This window comes from Vitis riparia, chromosome 12 (assembly GCF_004353265.1).
Source record: "Vitis riparia cultivar Riparia Gloire de Montpellier isolate 1030 chromosome 12, EGFV_Vit.rip_1.0, whole genome shotgun sequence".
NCBI lineage: Eukaryota > Viridiplantae > Streptophyta > Magnoliopsida > Vitales > Vitaceae > Vitis > Vitis riparia.
The window spans coordinates 16,423,395-16,444,906 of NC_048442.1; the positions used below are offsets into that span (position 1 = coordinate 16,423,395).

At 35.4% G+C, this 21,512-nt stretch overlaps 2 protein-coding genes across 4 annotated transcripts; both read left to right on the forward strand.

Moving 5' to 3' along the window:
- The first annotated feature begins 1,086 nt into the window (after positions 1–1,086).
- LOC117927021 (SPX and EXS domain-containing protein 1-like) lies at positions 1,087–16,967 on the forward strand. Of its 3 annotated transcripts, none has more exons than XM_034846384.1 (14): positions 1,087–1,247; positions 2,476–2,620; positions 2,722–2,855; positions 11,502–11,540; positions 11,671–11,763; positions 11,899–12,015; positions 12,937–13,032; positions 13,702–13,815; positions 14,097–14,150; positions 14,993–15,040; positions 15,485–15,635; positions 15,737–15,902; positions 16,087–16,159; positions 16,462–16,967. In XM_034846384.1, exons 2-14 carry the CDS (start codon positions 2,539–2,541, stop codon positions 16,714–16,716), a joined length of 1,422 nt encoding a protein of 473 aa, XP_034702275.1. In that variant the 5' UTR covers positions 1,087–1,247; positions 2,476–2,538; the 3' UTR covers positions 16,717–16,967. The 3 variants fall into 3 exon arrangements, with proteins under 3 accessions (XP_034702275.1, XP_034702276.1, XP_034702277.1); XM_034846385.1 differs by having other exon boundaries at positions 16,090–16,159; XM_034846386.1 differs by having other exon boundaries at positions 2,549–2,620.
- Positions 16,968–19,921: 2,954 nt separating this feature from the next.
- On the forward strand, positions 19,922–21,250 carry LOC117926399 (cyclin-U1-1). Its single transcript, XM_034845487.1, has 2 exons — positions 19,922–20,375; positions 20,779–21,250. The coding sequence occupies exons 1-2, from the start codon at positions 19,990–19,992 to the stop codon at positions 21,053–21,055; spliced, it is 663 nt and encodes a 220-aa protein (XP_034701378.1). The 5' UTR covers positions 19,922–19,989; the 3' UTR covers positions 21,056–21,250.
- Positions 21,251–21,512: the final 262 nt, after the last annotated feature.

Genomic DNA, 21,512 nt, shown 5'->3' on the forward strand with positions numbered 1-21,512 from the left:
TTTCATTGTTATTCAATTTTATTTACTCTAATTATAATTTATGAGAATAAATATGTCTATTTAATAATCTAGAATAAATTTTATCAAACAACATCAATATTTAAAAATAAGAATTAAGTAATAAGTTTTAAGTCAATAATTTAATTAGAATTTAATTTAAAATCAACTTAAGTTAATAAGTATTAAGTTTTATCAAATATATATTTATTATATATATATATATTTTTTAAATTTAGATATTTAAGTTGGAAGAAAATTGTTGTGAAATATTATATAAGCACTATAATAAAAAATATATCATGGTCATATTACCGTGAATTTCATGGTATCTTGATTTTCCCCTTTTATTAAGTGCTTTTTTTTTTTTTTTTTAAAAAAAGAAGTTAAAATAAATATGGTGAAAATATGGTACTAGGGTTACATCCAAATAAGTTTGACACCACTAACTTCCACTTTGACTTTTTAAAAATTAGGCTTCCATCCAAAAAAAAAGGAGGAAATATAAGAAACACATCATGTTAGTTTGACCCAAATAATTTAGGTCTAGAACCATTTTTGAAATTGGACTCCACCCAAATGTCCACTTATTCCTTTCATCTGTTTTCATTTTTGGTATGGTCAATGTGGCCACACTTCTCCAATACAACATCCATGGGCCATAATTATACATGGGATCTATAGCTTTTCTACTCTTTTTCATTGGTTTTTTTATTTTTTTTTTTAATTTATATTTTTATATAAATTTTAAATAATAATATATATTTTTTTCATTTTGCTTGTTTTTAAAAGTTGTATTAATTGGTATTTCATTTAATTAGATCATAAATAAAATTTAAATGAAAAATAAATGGAGGTGAATGGGACATAAGGGTAAATACATTTATTTGTATATTTATAACATTTATTTAATTATTTAATTATTTTCTAGTTTTTAGATTTTTATAAACTTTAGTTTTTGGGTAGAAGGGGCCCATTCCTCTGATTTCTGAACCCAACCCAGTACAAAAGTTCAGAAAATGCCAGGAAAATTTATAAAATACCTTTTAATTCCCAAAATACCCTTCCCCTAACTCAATACATACAAATTTGTCCTCCCCATATCCAACTTCAACGTGCCTCTCCTTAGCTCTCACGCCAAAACCCCGCACGACCGTGGTGGAGATCCAGCGAACCCGGACAAGGTTCGCATTCCCATGACAGATTTCGTAGACCCCATTAGCCAGTGCTCAAAACCCTTTAATTTCTTGGTAAGTTTCCTCTGATCTGATCTGGGTTTCGTAGATCCATTCACTTATCTCTCTCTTTCGATCACTTGTTTGATTTTTGGTATTTTTCTCTTTCAATTGTCTGTAATAGATTTCTTTCTGCATTCCTTTCACAATGCCACTGGGTTGTTTATCCTTTGTGTATACATTTGTGTTGTAGGACTTTTTTTTTTTTTTTGGTAGATCCCCTCTTTTTATGGAGTTGGTCATTGATGGGTGTTTTTGGTTTTGAGGATTTTGATGGGGTTTGAGATTTTGGGTCTTTAGTATTAATCTAGGGTCTAAAACAATATTATAGAGGTTTCTTCAAGCAAAGGCGAAATCTTCATTATTTTTCACTGGAAAGGAGATGGTGTGATAATATTTCTTTAGGATTTATGTGGGAAATATGCGGTAGGATGCAATTAATGGTTGCAGTAAGTCTACCATGGGAGTTAAACTGTAAACGCAAATGAGTTTGTAAGTGAAGAATTGAGAATGTTTTAAGGAATAACAAGAAGGGAGAGAAACCACAAGGTTGGCCATAGAATGTTGTTTGATGATTTGGGCTCGAGTGAAAGTACCCTTCACGTGGGCATTTAATTTTGCTTGTTGACTTGTAAGAAAATTCTAATCATAGTGCCAAACTGAACAAACCTTTAAGGATACAAATTGGGTTTGGCTGTGCAAATCTCTCCTGGTGATATACTCAACATGGCCTGTAGAGACAAATTTGAAACAGCCCTTCTTGCTTGCTGCTTGGGTTGGTGTAGAATGGGAATGGTTGACCTGGATTTGTTGGGTCATCTTATTAGTGTTTTTGTGCATTTAGTTGAGAAAATGAGAACCAATTGAAGGTTAGTTTGATCATTGGTTGATTCCTCAGGCAATCCAATCTATGTCAACAAACCAGGTCATCCATGGAACTGTTCAGGGCTGGTTGATGGATTGAATTAGACTGTGTGGTCCAGCAAGATAAAAAGTTACGAAGAGAATTTGTGATAGCATCTCTGATAAAGAGAATATTTATGCAGTATCAAAACATTATAAACTGAAAAGATGATGTAATATAAGTAATCTTGATAAAAGGAATATACTACTTTGCGAATACAATTAAGTAGAATAAAGGATCTAAACAATGTATCTTGCTCCATTTTGTTTTTCAATATCAAGGCAAATACAGTTGCTCTGAGGTATCTTTTTATATTCTCTGTAATTTCTCTTGTTGCAGGTTATAAGTATTGGGTTAATTGGCTAATTGATTTAAACCTTTTTCTACCTGCCATCTTCATCTATGTTTGGAGCTGTTGCAAATGTTCCTACCAATAGTCCTCACCTACGGAAGTCTGGAAGCCGACCTGTTTTCTCTGATCCTGGTACAAGATGATTCTTAGCTTTCAAGCTATTAATATTTAGTTATTACATTTTTCCTTTGTTGTTGATCATATTTTCACCTTATATTATGGCTATTGTTTAGGTTCAGGTGAGCTAGGGAGTGGTGCTGAAGAAGGTTTCTTGCATTCAGTAGAGGTAGATGAAATGAAGGGTGCAAGTGCACCATTAAGTGCTGCTGCAATAATGCCATCCCCTATTTTCTTATGGAGATTTAAGGTTTCATTTCTAATCTTTATAAGTTATTCTTCAACTTATTATATATAGTTTTGTTCATTGGATACTTATCAACTGGTAGTACTAAATCAAATGAGTCAATCTTATGGATCAAACATATTTTTTAATTATTTTTGTGCTGATACTTGGCACTGGATGCATGTGTTGACAAATTTTGATAGAATATAAATCAATGTTCCTTTATGACATTGTTAGGAAAATGTGCTACAATTATGTTGGTTTTTACTTTTGCACTGTCAAATTTATGTCCCTCCTTTTCTTTAATAGGCTACATTTCGGTGGAAAGTATGAAACAACAATAGCTCATATTATTAGCCTTTAAAGCTTGTACTAATTTTCCGTTCTTCCCTTGTAGTCTTTCGTGTTGAGGTATCCTATATGAGGACATTTATTTATATATCATCCTATAACAAACGTTTTAAACTGGATCAGACCGACCGGTCCAATCATCGATCAACGACCAAACTGGTCTGGTCCACTCAAAAAATTGTTTGGCCATTGAATCGTGTGAACCGGACAAACTGACGGTTGAACCGGTGAACCGCCCAAACCGGGTGGTTCTTAACAAATCAAACAGGTTTTTTTTTTTTTAAGCCAAAGAAATGGTTTGATACATTTTGTACCAAAATGACAACTTTTCCTAAGGGAACCAAATCACTCCATATGGAGCCCATCCAGCCTATTTGTCATAAAGGCCAATAAGCTTTTGGTCTTGCAAGTCGATGATTCTTGCATGTTTTTTATACCCCACAATCCTTACACATTTTTGATCCATTTCCAATGTGGGATTAGTTAGTGAGAAGAAAAAAATTTCACACGTTGGAGAGCTTGAGTTTGGGACCTTCAAGTGTAAAAATTGAAGCTTAACCATTAAGTTATGAAGTTTTTTCATTGTATTATATTTGCAAATCAAAATATATAACATAATTAATATTTTTTTTCAAAATTTTATTGTATAAAGCCCTTTCACATTTATTTTTATAATAATTATATAATGTAATTATAAAATAATAAAATTTTAATTAATATAATAATTTCAAAATAATGAAATACAAAAGACATGCAAATAAAATTAAATATTATAATTTTTTTTCATTTTAAATATATCTTTATATTTAAATATTATATATGTTCTATTTAATAAAATTTAAAATATTAATATATTTATATTTCTCTTCATCGTTTAATTTGATATGTCAAATATAAAAATGAAATATTATTAAAATTTTTAATTATATATAATTTTAATTTCTTATAATTATTTAAAATTTTATATAATATATAAATTATTATTTATGACATCACTTGTTCGACCATGGTCCAACCACCGGTTCGACCACCTATTCGAATGCGGTCTGACTAGTGAATTATGAATTGGTAAATTTTCCGGTTCAATCATTGGTCCAATTTTGAAAACATTACCTATAACTATCTCTCAATTTTAATTTTTAATGTTTTGGGAATTGACATCCAATAGGGGGCACTAAATATTACATTGTGCCAATTGCTAAATGTTTCTAGCCCACTAAAATATAATATAAGAGACAACATCCATAACATTGTTAGAGATCTCAGGTTGTGTTTTCCCTTTGCCTATGCGTGGGAGCCGAGTAGTCCTTCATAGAGGAGTATCGATTGTGGACCTGAATTTTGATGTGCAGACCCCCCCAATTCATTTGGAACTTGAGGTTGTTTTTTGATGTAAGAATTAATTGTGATGTCGACTATGCGAAAGACAGGTTTTGATCATAAATGGAGAAAGTGGACATAAATGTGCAAAATGTTAGTCCTAGTAAATGTTACCCCCCACAATTTTTCCCAAAGTTTTAGAAGGTTGTGATAGGGTGATCCTCTTTTCCTTGTGCTAATTATGGAAGCCCTCATTTGCCTCATCATGAAAGTAGAGCAAAGAGGATTTAAGGTAGAGGGTAGAGGGGGGAGCAAGGATGAATATTTCCTATTTATTGTTTGCAAATGACATTCGTGAAGATAGTGTGGATAAGTTTAAGTATTGTATATAAGTTGTTGTTTGTATTGAGCTTGTTTTAAGGTTGAAAGTAAACCAGCAGAAAAGTGAGATGGCTCTTGTGGGGGAGGAGGTGGGAGAAGACAGATTGGCTTGTCTATTTGGATGCAAGCTTGGAAGCTTCATTGCCTTGTATCTTTGTTTGGCCTTTGCCAGCAATTCATATTCCTGAGTTGTGTGGGAATTAGTGGTTAAGGGATTAAAAAAAAAGACTGGTGTCTCAGAATAAGCAATATCTCCCAAAAGGGAGTGATTAACACTTTTAAACATTACCCTATCAAGCATTCCAATTAAATCCGTGTCCCTTTTTCAATTCTAGGAGAGTGAGAATTGAATTGGAAAAAATTCAAAGAGATTATTTGTGGGGTAGCCACCTAGAAGGAAAATTCATCTTGTGAGTTGGAGGATCGTTGGCAAGGGTAAGAAGTATGGTGGCTTGGGAATTAGCAGGTTGAAGGTTTTAATCAGGCCTTACTAAGCAAATGGTTGTGAAAGTTTGCCTATGAACGTGATAATATGTGCAGGAGGATCATCGAAGCCAAATATGGGATAATGGATGTAGTATTGAGCACCTTAGGGGTGAAATAGTCTTTTAGGGTAAGTTTGTGACCATTAGAAGATGATAAGATGATTGCAATATCAAGACAACTATTCACACTAAAAATGGTATGAGTACTAGGTTCAGGTTTTTCCCTTTCAGGTTCAAGGAAAAGGAGTGGGAAAGATGTTGGGGAGTATTCGAGATGTGTTGATGTTAATTAGAATACTCTCTTGGAATGTCAGGGGAATAAATGATAAGGATAAGAGGAAGGTAGTGAAGGCCTTTCTAAGATTGCAAAGGGCAGACCTAGTTTGTTTGCAAGAGACAAAATGCAAGCTCATGTCGGATTTGGTAGTGAGAAGCTTGGGATCAGGAAGATTGTGAAATGGGGTAGTGTGAACTCTAGAGGGCAGGCAGGGGGTATTTTAGTATTCTAGGATTGTAGAGTGTTGGAACTTCTGGAGATGGAAAGAGGGGAGTATTCTATCTCGTGTTGGTTCAAAAATTGTGATAACAATTTCATTTGGGTGTTTTCTGGTGTTTATGGGCCTATCAGTAAGTTTGAGAGAGAAGCCCTATGGTGTGAACTTGGGGATATTAGGGGATTGTGGAATGATCCTTGGTGCGTTGGTGGTGATTTTAATGTGGCTAGTTTGCCCAACAAAAGGAAAAACTGTCTGAGAATGTCTACGACAATGAGACATTTTTCAGAGGTAATTAACGAGTTATAGTTAAGGAATTTGCCTTTAACTGGGGGCTCCTATACTTGGTGTGGCGGTTTAAATAACAAGTCAAGTTCTAGACTTAGTCGCTTTTTAGTCTCAAAAGATTGGGAGTCACTTTTGCGGCCTTTCTCAGAGTTTGTTGCCTAAATTCACTTTTGATCATGCTCTTAAAATGCTAGATGGAAGAGGGATTAGAGGCAAAAAAAACCCTTTTTCACTTCAAAAATATGTGGCTGAAAGTGGAGGGGTTCGAAGACTTGGTTAAGAATTTGTGGACAAGCTATAATTTCAGGGGATCTTGCAGTTACATTATTGCTAGTAAATTAAAGGCTCTAAAGTGGGATTTGAAAGTTTGGAATGGAGAGGTGATAGGGAATGTCTCCTTGATTAAAAACATCGCTCTCAGTCGAATTGGTTTCTGGGACACCAAAGAAAGAGACATTGGTTGGTCTCTCGTTAGAGGATTTTGAGGCTATAAGATGCACGGTGGAGGACTTGAGCAAGTCGGCAGACATGGAAGAGTTCTCTTAGGGGCAAAAGTCAAGGGAATTGTGGTTGAAAGAAGGTGATAAAAACTCAAAGTTCCTAAAGCCCGGAGAAGAAGGAATTTTTTATCTTCTATTACAGTGGATGGTAGGAAGTTGACTAAGGAGACTGAGATAAAGGAGGAGGTGGTTAATGCATTCCAAGGTATTTTGTTAGAGATAGGGGATTGGGGACTAAGCATTTCTAGATTGTCATTCTTCTCTTTGGATAATGTTGATGCGGGGCTCCTTGAGAAGGCTTTTTTTAAGGAAGAGATCCAAATTGCACTCTCTAGTTTGAGTGGGGATAAAGCCCTTGGACCTGATGGGTTCACTTTGGCTCTTTGGGAATTTTGTTGGGACATAGTTAAATATGAAGTAATGGGCTTTGTTGTTGAATTTCATGATTTGGGCCATTTCGAGAGAAGTTTAAATTTCACCTTTATTGTTCTCATACCTAAGAAATGGGGAACAAATGATTTGAAGGATTTCGTCCTATAAGCTTGGTGGGGAGCCTTTACAAGCTTTTAGTTAAAGTTTTGGAAAATATATTGAAAAGAATGGTGGGGAAAGTGATTCCGAATTCCCAACATGCCTTTGATGAAGGTAAGCAAATTTTAGATGTTGTCCTTATAGCAAATGAGGTCTTAAATGCAAGACTAAAAAGTGCAAAGGGTGGTATTATTTGCAAGATGAATAATGAAAAGGCGTATGATCATGTAAATTGATGTTTCTTATTAGCAATCATGGAAAAGATGAGGTTTGGGGCTAAGTGGGTTAGTTGGATGAGGTGGTGTATTTCTTTAGCTTGTTTCTCAATCTTGTTTAATGGTTCCCCATTAAGCTTTTTCCAAAGTTCTAGAGGCCTAAGACAAGGAGATTCTCTTTCTCCTTTCCTTTTCATTTTGGATATGGAGGCGTTGTCTTGTATATTGAAGAGGGCTTTACAAGGAGGCTATCTTGAGGGTTTCATGGCTAGTTAGAGATAAGGCAAGGGCGTGACAATGTCTCATGTTTTATTTGTTGATGATACCTTAGTTTTTTGTGATGCAAGTAAGAAGCATGTGGAGGTCTTGAGTTGGGCTTTCATGTGGTTTGAAGTGGTGTCCAGGTTAAAAATCAATCTTCACAAAAGCAAGTTGATTCCAATGGGGGTGGTTCTTAATTTTGAGAACTTGGCTAGGGTGCTGGGTTGTAAAGTGGGCTTTCTTCCCTCTTGTTATTTGGCTCTTCCTTTGGGAGCTGCTTTTAAATCCCCACATGTTTGGGATGTAGTGGAAGAGAGATTTCGGAAATGGCTCGCTTTGTGGAAGAGAAAGTACTTGTCCAAAGGAGGGAGGTTGACTTTGGTAAAGAGCACTCTCTAGCCTCCCAATCTACTTTATGTCGTTTTCATTCCTTGCAAGGTGAGCTTAAGGTTGGAGAAGATTCAGAGAGATTTCCTTTGGAGGGGATGAGTTTCCTAAAGTAGGTTGCATTTAGTGAATTGGTCTATTGTCTACATGGAGAAAAAGTATGGGAGCTTAGGTATCAGAAATCTATCTATGGTGAATGAGGCTCTTCTTGGAAAATGGTGTTGGAGATTTGCTTATGAGAACGAGCCTTTATGGAAACAAGTGTTTGTAGGGAAATATGGAGAGGAAGAGGGAGGTTGATGTTCTGGTGCTTCAAGGGAAGGCTATGGAGTGGGGCTTTGGAAGACAATTAGGAATGAGTGGATGGAGTTTAGCAAAAGGGTGGTTTTTAAGGTGGGGAATGGTAGAAGAGTGCGGTTTTGGAAGGATAGGTGGCGTGGAGAGGATTCCTTAGAAGAGGCTTTTCCAAGCTTGTGCTCTCTTGTCTCCTCCAAAGATTCTTGGGTAGCTCTTGGGTAGCTCAATTGTGGGATCGATTTGGGGAAGTGGGTACTTGGAACCTTGTATTCACAAGACTTAACAATGATTGGGAAATGAAAGAGGTGGAAGTTTTTTTCAAAAGGTTATATGGACAAGTGCTTAGAAGGGATAATGAGGATGTCATGTCTTGATGGGTTTCGAAGAAAGGCCTATTTACAATTAAGTCCTTTTACCCATCCCTAGTTTCTTGCAATGGTAGAGAGTTCCCTTCAAGCATAGTTTGGAACCCTTGGGTTCCGAAGAGGGTCAACTTTTTTGCTTGAGAATCTATTTGGGGGAGAATTCTAACTATGGATCAACTAAAAAAAGGAGGGGTTGGATTTTACCAAGACTATGCTTTTTGTGTAAAGTGGAAGAAGAATCAACAAATCATGTGCTTATTCACTGTCCCAAGGCAGCTATGATTTGGCACCTTATTTTTGCTCTTTTTGGTGTTTAGTGGATTATGCCCAATTCTATCAAGGAAATCATACTTAGTTGGAATGGCTCCTTTGTTGGAAAGAAAAGAAAAAAGGCGTGGAATATAACCCCTTTATGTTTATTTTAGACCTTATGGAAGGAGAGAAACAAAAGAGTCTTTGAAAATATTGAACTAGTATATCAAACTATTTTATGGTCTTTTTTGTACATGTTTTTGGATTGGGTTAGGGTGTGTGTAGGTTGTAGATCGTTGTCCATTTTTTATTTCATTGATTGGTTGGGATGTAAGTAAAGGGGTGATTTTTTTCTCTTACTTTTCTTTTTGGCCTTGTTGCCTTGTATACATCGTGTATGCTTTTAAGTGTACTTTAGGCTTTCTTAATACAATTGTTTTTACTTATATAAAAAAATGTTGTATTTTTTCAATAGCCTTGATTTTGGATAAATAGGTTTTTTTGTTGATTGTATTGCAAAGTTGCTTCTTGCCCTTTTTTTGGTTGTCTTTTGTTTGCTACTTGCGTACATTGGGCACACCCCTTTTTCTAGGGATTGTTTAATATATTGTCTATTTGCTTTTCAAAAAAGAAGAACAAAAAAAAAAAAAAAAAAAAAAAGGGAATAAATTTTGATGTCTTTTTGGGGGTTTGAATCCTTTTCTTGTGTAAAGTTAAATCATTTCCTTTTTTTGGCACTTTATGGCGATCGTTGTATACTTTGTGTGTGCTTTGGTGGGTCCCTTTTTGGCGCTTTTCAATACTACTTTCATTTATTGATAAAAAAAAATTTTTGATGTTTTTTTGGGGTCCTTTGGTAAAGGGGATTCTAATAAACCCAAATTGTTTGGCCTTACTATTTTAGTTTAAGAGCTGTAAGGACCTTAGTTTTTTGTAAGTTGTAGTATTATAAAGGAGGATGGAATGTATTGTGCATGATATATTTGTTGTCAAGGATGAAATAACAAATTTTATGAATCATTGAAGGGATTAAGGACTTGGAACCCAGTGTAACTTCTTGTTTGCTTAGGAGAGAAGTTTGATCAATCTCAACTCTAACTAAAGTTCATATTTTATTTTGAATGTCTCTACCCATTGAAAGTTCTTGGTCATTTTGATTTGGATGGTGTGGTGAGAGAGAAATGCTATGATCTTTGAGGATAAATGGACGACGTCTGAGACATTTTTTTATAGAAATTTATTTCATTTCTTTACTTCTTTGTGCACCTCTTGTACTGACAATTTTAAAGGCATTCCTTTAAATGTCATTTAGCTTAGTTGGCTTTCGATATGTACACCACTAGGGTTGGGCCACCATTGAGAGGAGCCTAGCTGTTTTTTTTCAGGAGAGGTTTCCCTTGTACATTCTTTTGTGATCTATCTTTTTGTACAAATCTCCTTGGATAGTAGAGGTTTTTAGTGTTTAGATCAGGTTGGTATTTTGTTGGAAGGATTCCTCATCCCTTGCATGAACTCTTTCTACGTAATTAATACATTGCTTGTTTCGAGTAAAAAAAAAGTTCTTGGTCATTTTGGTCTTCCTTTCTTCTCACCCTCCCTTTTGGATTGATTTATTCCTCTATGAGTTTTGTTTTCACACCCACCTATCAAAAAAAATATGTTTTCACACCCTATTTAAATGGAATAGTTCACATGTTTTATGTAAGTGCAATTTCTCATATTTGATTTAGATGATTCCATATCTAATAATCTGAGACACAAATGATCATCTAAGCAACTTTTAAATTTATTTATTAGAAACAAAAGATATAATAATTATGAAAAAAGTACAAAAGAAGGATGAGAGATCCTCCCTATAAAATATATAACACTGATTAAAATAAGACTAAACATGTCCACTATACAAGAACTATACACAAAGGCATAGACCACTTAAGGATACACAGATTTCCTCAAAACTGGACTCTATTCCTCTCATTGTTAGCCAGCCCCTTTGAATTACAAACCGAAAACCAATTAATTTGAATAACATTGAGTGGAACACCTCTAAAGATGACGGTACAACAGGCTCACAAAGAGGAATTGAAGTGAAGTAGATTCCATAACATCTCTTTCGTTCTCCACTTTTCCTCTAAGATTTTAGCATTTCTCTCTTGCCACACAATCCAAAGCATAGTGAGGCAAGCGATTTGCCAAAGGGTCTTGCCTTTGATGGAACTCTCCAAACGTCTAAATGCAATAATTATCATCTCACCTATACTCTTGGGTGGAACCCAATCTATCTTGGATGGACTACAAAGCTTGTACCAAAGCCCCAATGTTGATGGCCAATGTAGAAAGAGATGTTCGATCAATTCCTCACTTCCCATGCAAAAGCTTGGGCTATGTTTCTATGCTGAACTTTTTTTTCTGTTGATCATAAGATGCTAGTATGAAGTTGTTGAGCTGTCATATCCTATAGTTGCATCAGATTTCTATTTGCATTTTCTTTCCCAAGCATTGTATATATTGACTTTGAGGCCCTAATCTGTATTGATGTCCAGGTACTATTGTTTTTCATCTGGGGTTTCAGTTGTTGCAAGGTCAGTTCTAATTCTCTTAGTTGCACCGCTGTGAGGACGTTTCAGTAGATGACAATTGATAATATACTGTTGTTTTTGGAACTTTGCCTGTATATTTTCTTATTTAGTTATGTATGTTTGGAAATTGCAGATTGGATGGGATTCTGTTATGAGAATGAGTGTGGACTTACGGGATCTATTTCTATATGAAGCATTTTTGTACTATAATCCTCTCCTTCTTGTGGTTAGTTTTTTTTTTTTTTTTTTTTTTTTTTTTTTTTTTTTTTCTGGACAAGCAGTTAAATTTTTTTCTTGCATAAAAATTTTGTTTCTTGTTACCTTTTATTTAACATATTTTCTTTTGGTTTTGATACTGTAGACCATGATGGTTTGGCTTTGGGGAGTTAATTTATGGATTTTTGCCCAATCTAGCGTCAATTATGCAAAAATTTTTGAGCTTGATCAAAGTCATCTTACTCAGAGAGAAATATGGAAGGTAGTGACATTTCTAATGAATTGACTCAGTAGTTACGCATTCATTAACATGCTAGTTTTTAGACTATTTGTTGATACTTTTGCAAGTATATTGTTCTTGCTTACAAAGTCTTTGTATCTTTTGGTAATGACAAGACACTTGATATCCCTAGTTTTATTGTGCAATAATATCATTTGAATTTTGTCTCAGCCGTTAATATTTATGGGGTGAAATGGGTTTTTTTCCCAAAGAGCTATTTGAGATCAAAATCCTTTCTAATAATAAGAAAGGTAGTAACAAATTCTTTAGCAGCACTTGTTAATTGGATAATGATGTTTGAGCAGAAAATTGTTTAATATTTTTAAGAGCAGACAAAGATGTTGTGAGAAATAGTAAGGGAGAAGATTTCTTATTCAACAAATTATTAGAATTCATTGGAATTGCTGTCATCCATGACTATCGATTTCTAGTGGATGGTGACATGAAATTCTGATTGATTGGTGCTGTGGCTTGGAAGCAGCCTCTGTTTTCTATATTATATGGTGTAATTTGGAAGGAGTGGAAGAATTTCAAAGTTTATGAACTTCTTTTCTCCACTTTGAAGGACTACTTGTTGTACCATTTAATCCTATTGCCATTGGATTTTTTCGTTTGGGGGGTGAAGGGGGAAGGGGGAGTAGTGGTTTGCAGCACCAGCTGGAAGAGGAATGGCTTGCTTTGTGTTGTAGTTTGATCATATTTGGGTGGGTGGGGCTGGCAGCATGCTAGTTTTCCATCATAGCATGAATTTCTGTTTTCTTCTTTCCCTCTCAAAGATCAGTTTAGTTCTAGGGAATCTATTTTTAATTTCTCTTAAATGACGAGTTCAATTTTTTTCTTTGAAATATTCATATGTACCGATGCTCAAAAAGTAACTTCTTGTTCTCATCTTCTTGTTTGCAGTGTGCCACATGGATGACGATTATTGTTCCAACTAGTATGACTGCATATCTTTATCTTTATTCTCATGGAGAAGTATCATTGGCTGCATCCCAACCAGTGTAATAGATGCCTCCTCTCTCATGCTTATATTTACTTGATTATTACTTGTCTGAATCTAGCCTTGTTTTCCTTCACTTGAACACCTGATTTGCAATTCTTTTAAATATTTTCCATTGGGTTGGGTACAGTTTATTTTTGTTCTAAGCCAGTTTTGTTGACTGATCATCCACAATAAAAAATCTTAAATCTTGAATAGCAGTTGGAGTTTAGTAATAACCCAAATTACTACTCCCCTAGTATGTGGAGTTATTAGTTATGTTTTGTCTTCTTGTTTCTTTCTTTGAAAAAAGGACTACAAATTGTACCGCTTCCAAATTTTCTTTATCAGTTAAAAGTTCTTGCTGTTGTATAATAGTGTAAATAACTGAATGAAACAGCTCTAATAAAGGTTTATGTGTGTTATATAGCTTCTATAGATGAAATTTGATTATTATAATTTTATTTCCTAATATCATCTGATTTGGTTTCTTTTATATTGGTTGTTGCCCTTCTTTATATCAGATTATACTACATAGTTAATGAATAGTGTGTGATTTCATACACATTATTGCAATACTTCATTTGTCTACTGAGGAATATGCGTGCTGTAGTGTCATCCTCTAGTTGTTGTGATCCCTTTGCTGGTATTTCTAAATCGTACTGATGCTTTCATGTCATCTACCTCAGGTCCTCTTGTACACTGCCATAGCCCTGGTTCTGATATTCCCTTTCGATATTTTCTATCTGTCATCTCGCTACTTCTTGTTGAAGACTCTTTGGCGGATAGTTCTGCCTTTACAGGTTAGTTCGTTTTTTAAACTGACTTTCATGTGATTTAATTATTTTGATATGATAACTACTATTTCATTCATGTGCATTTTGGTAATAATTTGAAAATTTTTAAAGTAAAGGATTAAATAACAAGTTTCTTATTGGTTAAATGGGCTTCCTAAATTCTCTTGCCAGGCCCTACAAAATTCAACAAGAAATAATTGCAAATTTGAGAATGATTTATATGGTGCATTTTAACATAGTTTGTTGTTGTTATTATTTATTTATTTATTTATTTTTGGTGAATGCAGGCAATAACATTTTCTGATTTTTTCTTAGCTGATATTTTGACATCCATGGCAAAGGTATGCAACCCTGTTTGCTCATTTAGGCACTATCTAGGTCAGTTCTTTATTTAGGTCAATTCATGTCTTATTTATGTAAGTTCTTTCAGACATTATGAAGAATTAAAGTTTCATCATATCATGACGTTCGGATTTATGTTTGAATTTGTGTTTTTCTAATGACTAATTGATGGTTCAAGCTTCCTCCCATGGTGCATCCCTACAGGAGATAGTAGGACTTCAAATCAAATTATTGTAATTGATATAAATTTTTATGGCATAGGAATTGAATGCATTAAGGCTGCATCACTAGTTTGGCAATAATGACTTGAATTAAAAGTTTTGAAAAATGAGATTTAATTTTAATTGGGGTGAACTAAAGGGGGGCTAGGTTGTTGCAAAAAGAAAAATCATCGTCTGTTTAATAAAATGGTCCAATGTTGCCTGTCTGGTTGCCCAGTTGGTTGGGGGCAAATGTCAGGATATGTGGTAGAAGCGCATGGTCTTGGGTTTGATTCCTACTATTGGTTGAATGCCTTAGATTACACGGTGCTGGTTGTGGTGGACGTCGTCAGCACCTTAAAGTTTGATTCCCCATGGAGAGTCCATAGGGCTTGGCCATGGAAGGTTCCTTGGTTATCAAAAAAAAAAAAAAAAAGTCCAATATTCTAAAACTGAGTGTATCTTTCATATCCACCATATTACTAAATTTTTGTGGAAATTATTAACTTCCTGAATATCTTTTATCTAGATCAATGTTAAATACCGTATGCAAATTAGGGATCAGAACTAATATGTGTGATCTATAATATTCACTTGCTGGTGTACTTTCCTTGAGTATTGTTATTGTTAATTTTATGCAGGTATTTTCAGATTTGGAACGATCCGTCTGTCGAATGTTGCATAGACAGGTTAGTGTTATGTTTATGCTTCTAGCTTTTCTTCTCCCTCCCCTCCCCTCCCCCTAGCTGTTTCTTTTGCGTTTTATTAGTTATCTCTAATTATCCCTAGCATTATGGTTTTTAACTCTCTTCTTTTTTGGGCCTGGTCAAACCTATAGAACTCTTTGTTTTGAACCAGTTTTTCTTGAGTTTGATTGTTGCACTCTTCAAATTCCTTCTTTTCATTTTTATTCTCCTTATTTTCTAATGTGCAAAAAATCATTAACATGGTGAAATCCCTTTTTAGGTAGCTCCATCCCAAGTCACTGGCCTCTTTTACTACGTTGTTAATGAACTCAAAGGCAGATTTTCTCTTTATGTGTGGGGATGGTAGAAGTATTTATGCATGTGGGTTGGCTTGAATGTTGATGCTTTGCTTCTATTTTGAAAGTGATTTTCCTTAAACACATGCAGGTTGCCACCATTGCATGGTTTGAAGCTGATTCTGTTTGTGGCAGTCATTCTGTTGCAATCCCATTAGTTCTTGTTTTGCCTTACCTTTTCCGGTTTTTCCAATGTCTTCGACAATACAAGGACACAGGGGAAAAAACAACCCTTCTGAATGGTAAGATCTTGCTCAACTCTTTCATTTTATTGTTTGGATTATATATTGCTGTTACCTCAATATCTTCATGTCATAATAACTTTATTTGCTTATGGTTTCAGCTTTAAAATATTCGACCGCAGTACCAGTCATTTTTCTTTCAGCCCTTAAATATCATGTATTCCCTGATAGGTGGACAAGCATTTATCGGCCTCTGTGGCTTCTTTCAAGTGTTCTGAATTCCTTGTATTCGTTCTACTGGGATGTGACACGAGATTGGGACTTGAGGTATGCATGAATGTTGTCGTATCTGTCCACTGTCATTCAAATGTTGAAATGTTGAAATTTCCCATTTCTACACTTTTCACTGGTAATTTTGAGGCAGCTTCTCCGCAAGCCCTACACACTCAACGCTAAAGCTTAATCTATTATTATTTTACCATTTGTGTCTAAACCTTTCTTCTTTACTCAACAGTGCCTTCACTCGGATTTTCAAGTTCTCCAAAGCAAGTCTCTTGTCAAACCTACTATATGGAAGGAGATGGGTAAGCAATGTCTATTGTATTTTAGCATTTTGTCCAGAGAAGTTTTCCATGACCAATAATTGACCTCTCTGGTTGAAACATTAAACCAAAACCCCTTGCCCTGTTGGTTCAACTCCTGAACTAAGCACCATACCTGCTACTCCAAAATGGCATGATCCATGAACCCAACGACCCAGTCAACTGAAGGTTAACACTTCTCCAGTCCCACCTTATGCTAATGTAACCAAATTGGCTTAAGCTCAGTTTTTATGACGTCGGTAATGAACATGAAGAAAATAACTGCAGATTAAATGGATTTGCAGGTATATTTTTGGGTGATAGGAAGCAATCTGGTCCTGCGATGCACATGGACATACAAGCTGTCTGCCCATCTTCGGCACAACTACCTAACTGTCTTCACAATCACTGCCTTGGAGATATTTCGACGTTTCCAATGGGTTTTCTTCCGAGTAGAGAACGAGTGGAACAAGATGAACTCCAAGTCGAACATTCAGCTGTCCATGAGCGACACGAGTGAGGAAGACAAATTACTTGGCTCTAATGAGCGCAATGTATAGACCCCTATAGAAGTACTCTTCATGTTTTGGTAGCAGCAGCAGCAGCAGCTGCCTGCAGCATTATTTTGAGGTCCTCATATCACTATCCTCCATCCATTTATTGGCCAAAAGGGGGGCTAGCCATCACGTTCTCTCTTCTCCATTTCTTATGATTCTTTTACAAATTTTCTTTGTTAAATGTTACATGAAGTTGCAGGTTGACAGGCGATTACAACATCTATACAAAACCCACATATTTTTTCTTGTTTCGATTTTGCTTTGTTAAATCATCTAACCATTTCACTCACTTGATTTATCTCCCATTGCAAGCCCTCGTATACCCAATTGGCTTCACCACTAGTCCTTCCACTCGGGTCTCCGCTCAAGTGGAGTATACCGATGGAGCCCTTGAAAATCAAGGACTTAGGCCTGAGTTTCTAAGATCTTTTAACAAAACAGTTGAAGGGTTTAGGGTTGGTGTCTACGCATTTGGCCATTAAAATTTTTGGATGGTATATTTCTAGAGGGTCATGCTACAGTGTTGAATTGATACTTGTTGCAAAACACTGCATGCGTATAATTTGGCCATAATTTGTTGCGTTTCTCTGTTTTATTTGTTTGTACCTTTGAACGGGTCGAAATTTAAACTAGTCCAAAAGGTACAACCCCACAAGCACACGATCTCAGTATAGCCTCGAGTAAATGGGTAACTTGGAAATCCGATTTGACGAAGATACCTACTCTTTTTAACTGTAAATCATCTTATACTAAAAACTCGAAGAAGATGAATGTTCAACCTCGATTCTATATATTTGTGTTTTGGGTTCAGATGGATCCAAAAATTAAGGTTTGGTTCATATAATTTACATAATTGCATATAAGATATCAAAAGACTAAAATACCCATTGACCTTTCACATAAGTTTTTTTGGTCTTTATTACACTACTATTCATGCAAGCATAATAATTCTATTTTAACCATTTGGATTTTTCATTGTTTTTCAAAATTTCTTTTTATAGATAATAGAAAATCAACATTATTTTCTATTTTAAATTATACGTAAAGAAAAATTACATTCAAAAACTATTTTAAAAAATACTTTCTAAAAAAATGGTAATATGATTTATATTTTTTTATATTTTCTTTTTGAAAAAACATTTGATTAAAAAATGAAAACTATTTTTTAAAAATAAAAATTGAAAACCTTGTTTAGTACTATTTTTTAAATGAAAATAATAAAAAGAATTAAATTTCATTTATTGATTATCCATTAAATTTTATATGAAAAAATTTTATCCTTGCTTATGATAAGAGTAAAAAGATTCAATATCTTTAAAAAAGAAAAAGAAAACAAAAAGTTAAAAATGAGTAATATTTAATTGAGAATAGAAAATGACAAAATATAAAAAAAAAAAAATGAAATTTACACTCACTATGTGCCTATGTAGGGGTTAAGGGTATTTTAGGAATTAATGAAGGATAATATCCTTCAACTTAATTTTTACACTTTATTTGGGTCTTGGGCTTAAATGTGCATGATATATCAATCTTTGATCAATTTTTGGGCCCAATATTTTCTCAAGCCAAACGAATCCTTAAATGGAAAACTCACTTGCGATTAATCCAAAGGAAGAGGAAGCTCCACTTTGGTTTCCAGAAACCTTAAAAATATTCCACCTTTGATGAAGAAATATAAAGATATGGCTCAACTTTGGCTTCGTTGAAGGTTTTCGGAAGATGGCTATCGGGTTTAGGTGGTCAACTCGTGAAGAGAGACACTAGGATTAGGCCAAAATGAGACGAAATGAGAGGAAGTGACAAAGAATTTCCCTAAATTTCAAAGTTTATCAGGTTAGGTGTGGGTTGCAAATTTGATAACTTTAAGTTTTAGATTTTCGTGTTTATTAAACGCACAACTTCCGGGTGACATGGACACGAGTGATGGTTGCTGACAGGGATACATAAAGGGTAATTTCGAAAATGCAAATATAAACAGTATATAGTGCATGAAACACATAATATTTTTCTCATTACCAGACAAATATCATATTTAAGTTATATGGGTTTCCAAAACCATATATTTCCCATCTAACATAGTGAAAACACAACTCTCCCTTCTTTTAATCATATTTCTAAAATTTCTCCAAAATTTCATCAAAGGGGTGTTAGTTACAATGTTGATGCTAGTGTAATGGAGCACTTAGAAATTGCCATGCCCCACCCAACTCCAATCCAACGGCTCAAATTGACCTAAACCCCACTCAAAATGACTGCCAGATCTTCAAAAAGTACCGAACATTTCATCCCAAGCATGACCTTTTGTAGCTTTTCGCCACAATGCCAACAGGTACCACTAACCCTTCAATATGGCTCAACTTTGGCTTCGTTGAAGGTTTTTGGAAGATGACTATCAGGTTTGGGTGGTCAACTCGTGAAGAGAGACACTAGGGTTAGGTCAAAATGAGACGAAATGAGAGGAAGAGACAAAGAGTTATGAAAATGCAGATCAAACGAGCCATGAAAATCCAGATTGGGTTAGGGCAAAATGAAAGGAAGTGACAAAGAGTTTCCCCAAATTTCAAAGTTTATCGGGTTGGGTGTGGGTTGCAAATTTGATAACTTTAAGTTTTAGATTTTTATATTTATTAAATGCATAACTTCCGGGTGACATGGACACGGGTGATGGTTGGTGACAGGGAAACATAGAGGGTAGTTTCGAAAATACAAATATAAACAGTATATAATGCATGAAACATATAATATTTTTCTTATTACCAAGCAAATCTCATATTTCAATTATATGGGTGTAAACAAAGTATAAATGCACAACTTCCAGGTGACATGACAAAACCATATATTTCCCATATAACAAAGTGTAAACACAATTTTCCCATCTTTTAATCATATCTCTAAAATTTCTCCAAAATTTCATCAAATAGGTGTCAGTTACAAGGTTGATACTAGTGTAATGGAGCACTTAGAAATTGCCATGCCCCACCCAACTCCAATCCAACGGCTCAAATTGACCTAAACCCCACTCAAAATGACTCGTAAGATCTTCAAAAAGCACCGAACATTCCATCCCAAGCATGACCTTTTGCAGCTTTCCGCCACAATGCCAACAGGTACCACTAACCCTTCGATACATTCCTTTCCAAGGAGATAGAAATGTACACGTGTCAAGCACCCACTTCGCATTGCCACCTCAGACGTCAGAACCAGATAACTTTGCGCTCACCCCTCCACACTTCACCACCCAATACCACCACATCGCCTCATCCACCAATGGCCTAAATGTTGGTCGCAGACGATGTGAACGACCACCGGATCCGGCCGGAGATGACCGGAGTAGAGTCCACCACCCCAAGAGTCCTAGCTGTACTGGCTTTTGCTATGGAAAGGCTTGTGGCTCGAAATGAGGGGCTGGTGGGTGAGTCCATCGGGCTCATGGGGAAGAGCTTGAACGTTTTTCATGGGGTGAGAGCCCCAAGCATCAGCATACCCAAGTATTTGGAGAGGATATACAAGTACACCAACTGCAGTCCCTCTTGTTTTGTGGTTGGGTATGTGTATATCGATAGGCTGGTGCACAAACACCCCGACTCTCTCGTCATATCTCTCAATGTTCATAGGTTGCTGGTCACCAGCGTAATGGTTGCCTCCAAGATGCTTGATGATGTGTAAGCTCTCTCCTTTCCCTTTTGTGAACTGGGGTTAATGAAGAAACAAAGATGAATTCCAATATGGCAAACTGAAAATTTGTGCTTATCTGTCATAACCTAGAACCCCTCTGGCAAACCAAACATTTTTCCTTTTTCAATTGCGTTTGATTGAAAATATCTGCACTCTTTTTTCACTGATTTTTAAGCTTTGAAGATGGGCATGGGCTCAAAATGAGGGTTTGGGTTTGGGGTAGTTCATTGAGATCAGAGGGGTTGTGAAATTGTGGCATTTTCCTCTCTTTTACCATCAATTCTAAAAGTGGGTTTTGTTCCATAGATTGTTTGTGTTCTGGGTTCTGATCATTTGGAGAATTCATTGAAATTCAAGGTCTTTACCTTGTTGGATTCTGTGTCACTGCAGGCACTACAACAATGCATTCTATGCCCGGGTAGGGGGAGTGAGCAATGCTGAACTGAACAGACTGGAATTAGAGCTGCTCTTCATGTTGGATTTTGGAGTGGTGGTCAGCTCTCGAGTGTTCGAGAGCTACTGCTTGTACCTGGAGAAGGAGATGCTGTGGAATGGCGCAGGACAGAGGATGGAGAGAACCATGGTTCCCAATTCGGTAGACGAAGTGACTGAAATATCGGTGGACGATACCCAAACTTCTTCTTCACCACCTCAAATGGTGGACTGACTTAGATCCATTTTCATTGCCTTCTTCTTCTTTTTCTTCTTCTTGATTCCATGAGGATGTAATGCAACAGAGCGGATTAACTCCTTGTGTTTTGACAGAATCTACAGTAGAAAGAGAATGGAAAGTTATCAGTGGGATTCATATATTTTGTACAATTGTAAAATTCAATTGAACTGGCTTTCAGATTCATCTGTATTTTGGGTTTAAGATATGATCCGGTCAAGGGATTTTGGAAAAAAAAAAAAAAAACACACTTTTTTGAAAAAAAAAAAATCTAAAAATTAGATTACAATTTTTTAAATGATTTTGATCACAAATAAAAATTCATAATTAAATTATGTTAAGGTTTAATTCACTTTATCCCTCAGCCTATTCCGGTTTTCCTCGGGTTTAAAATGAATATATTACTTAAACTACGGGTATTCTATCTTTTATATTAGATTGAAAAAAAAGTAAA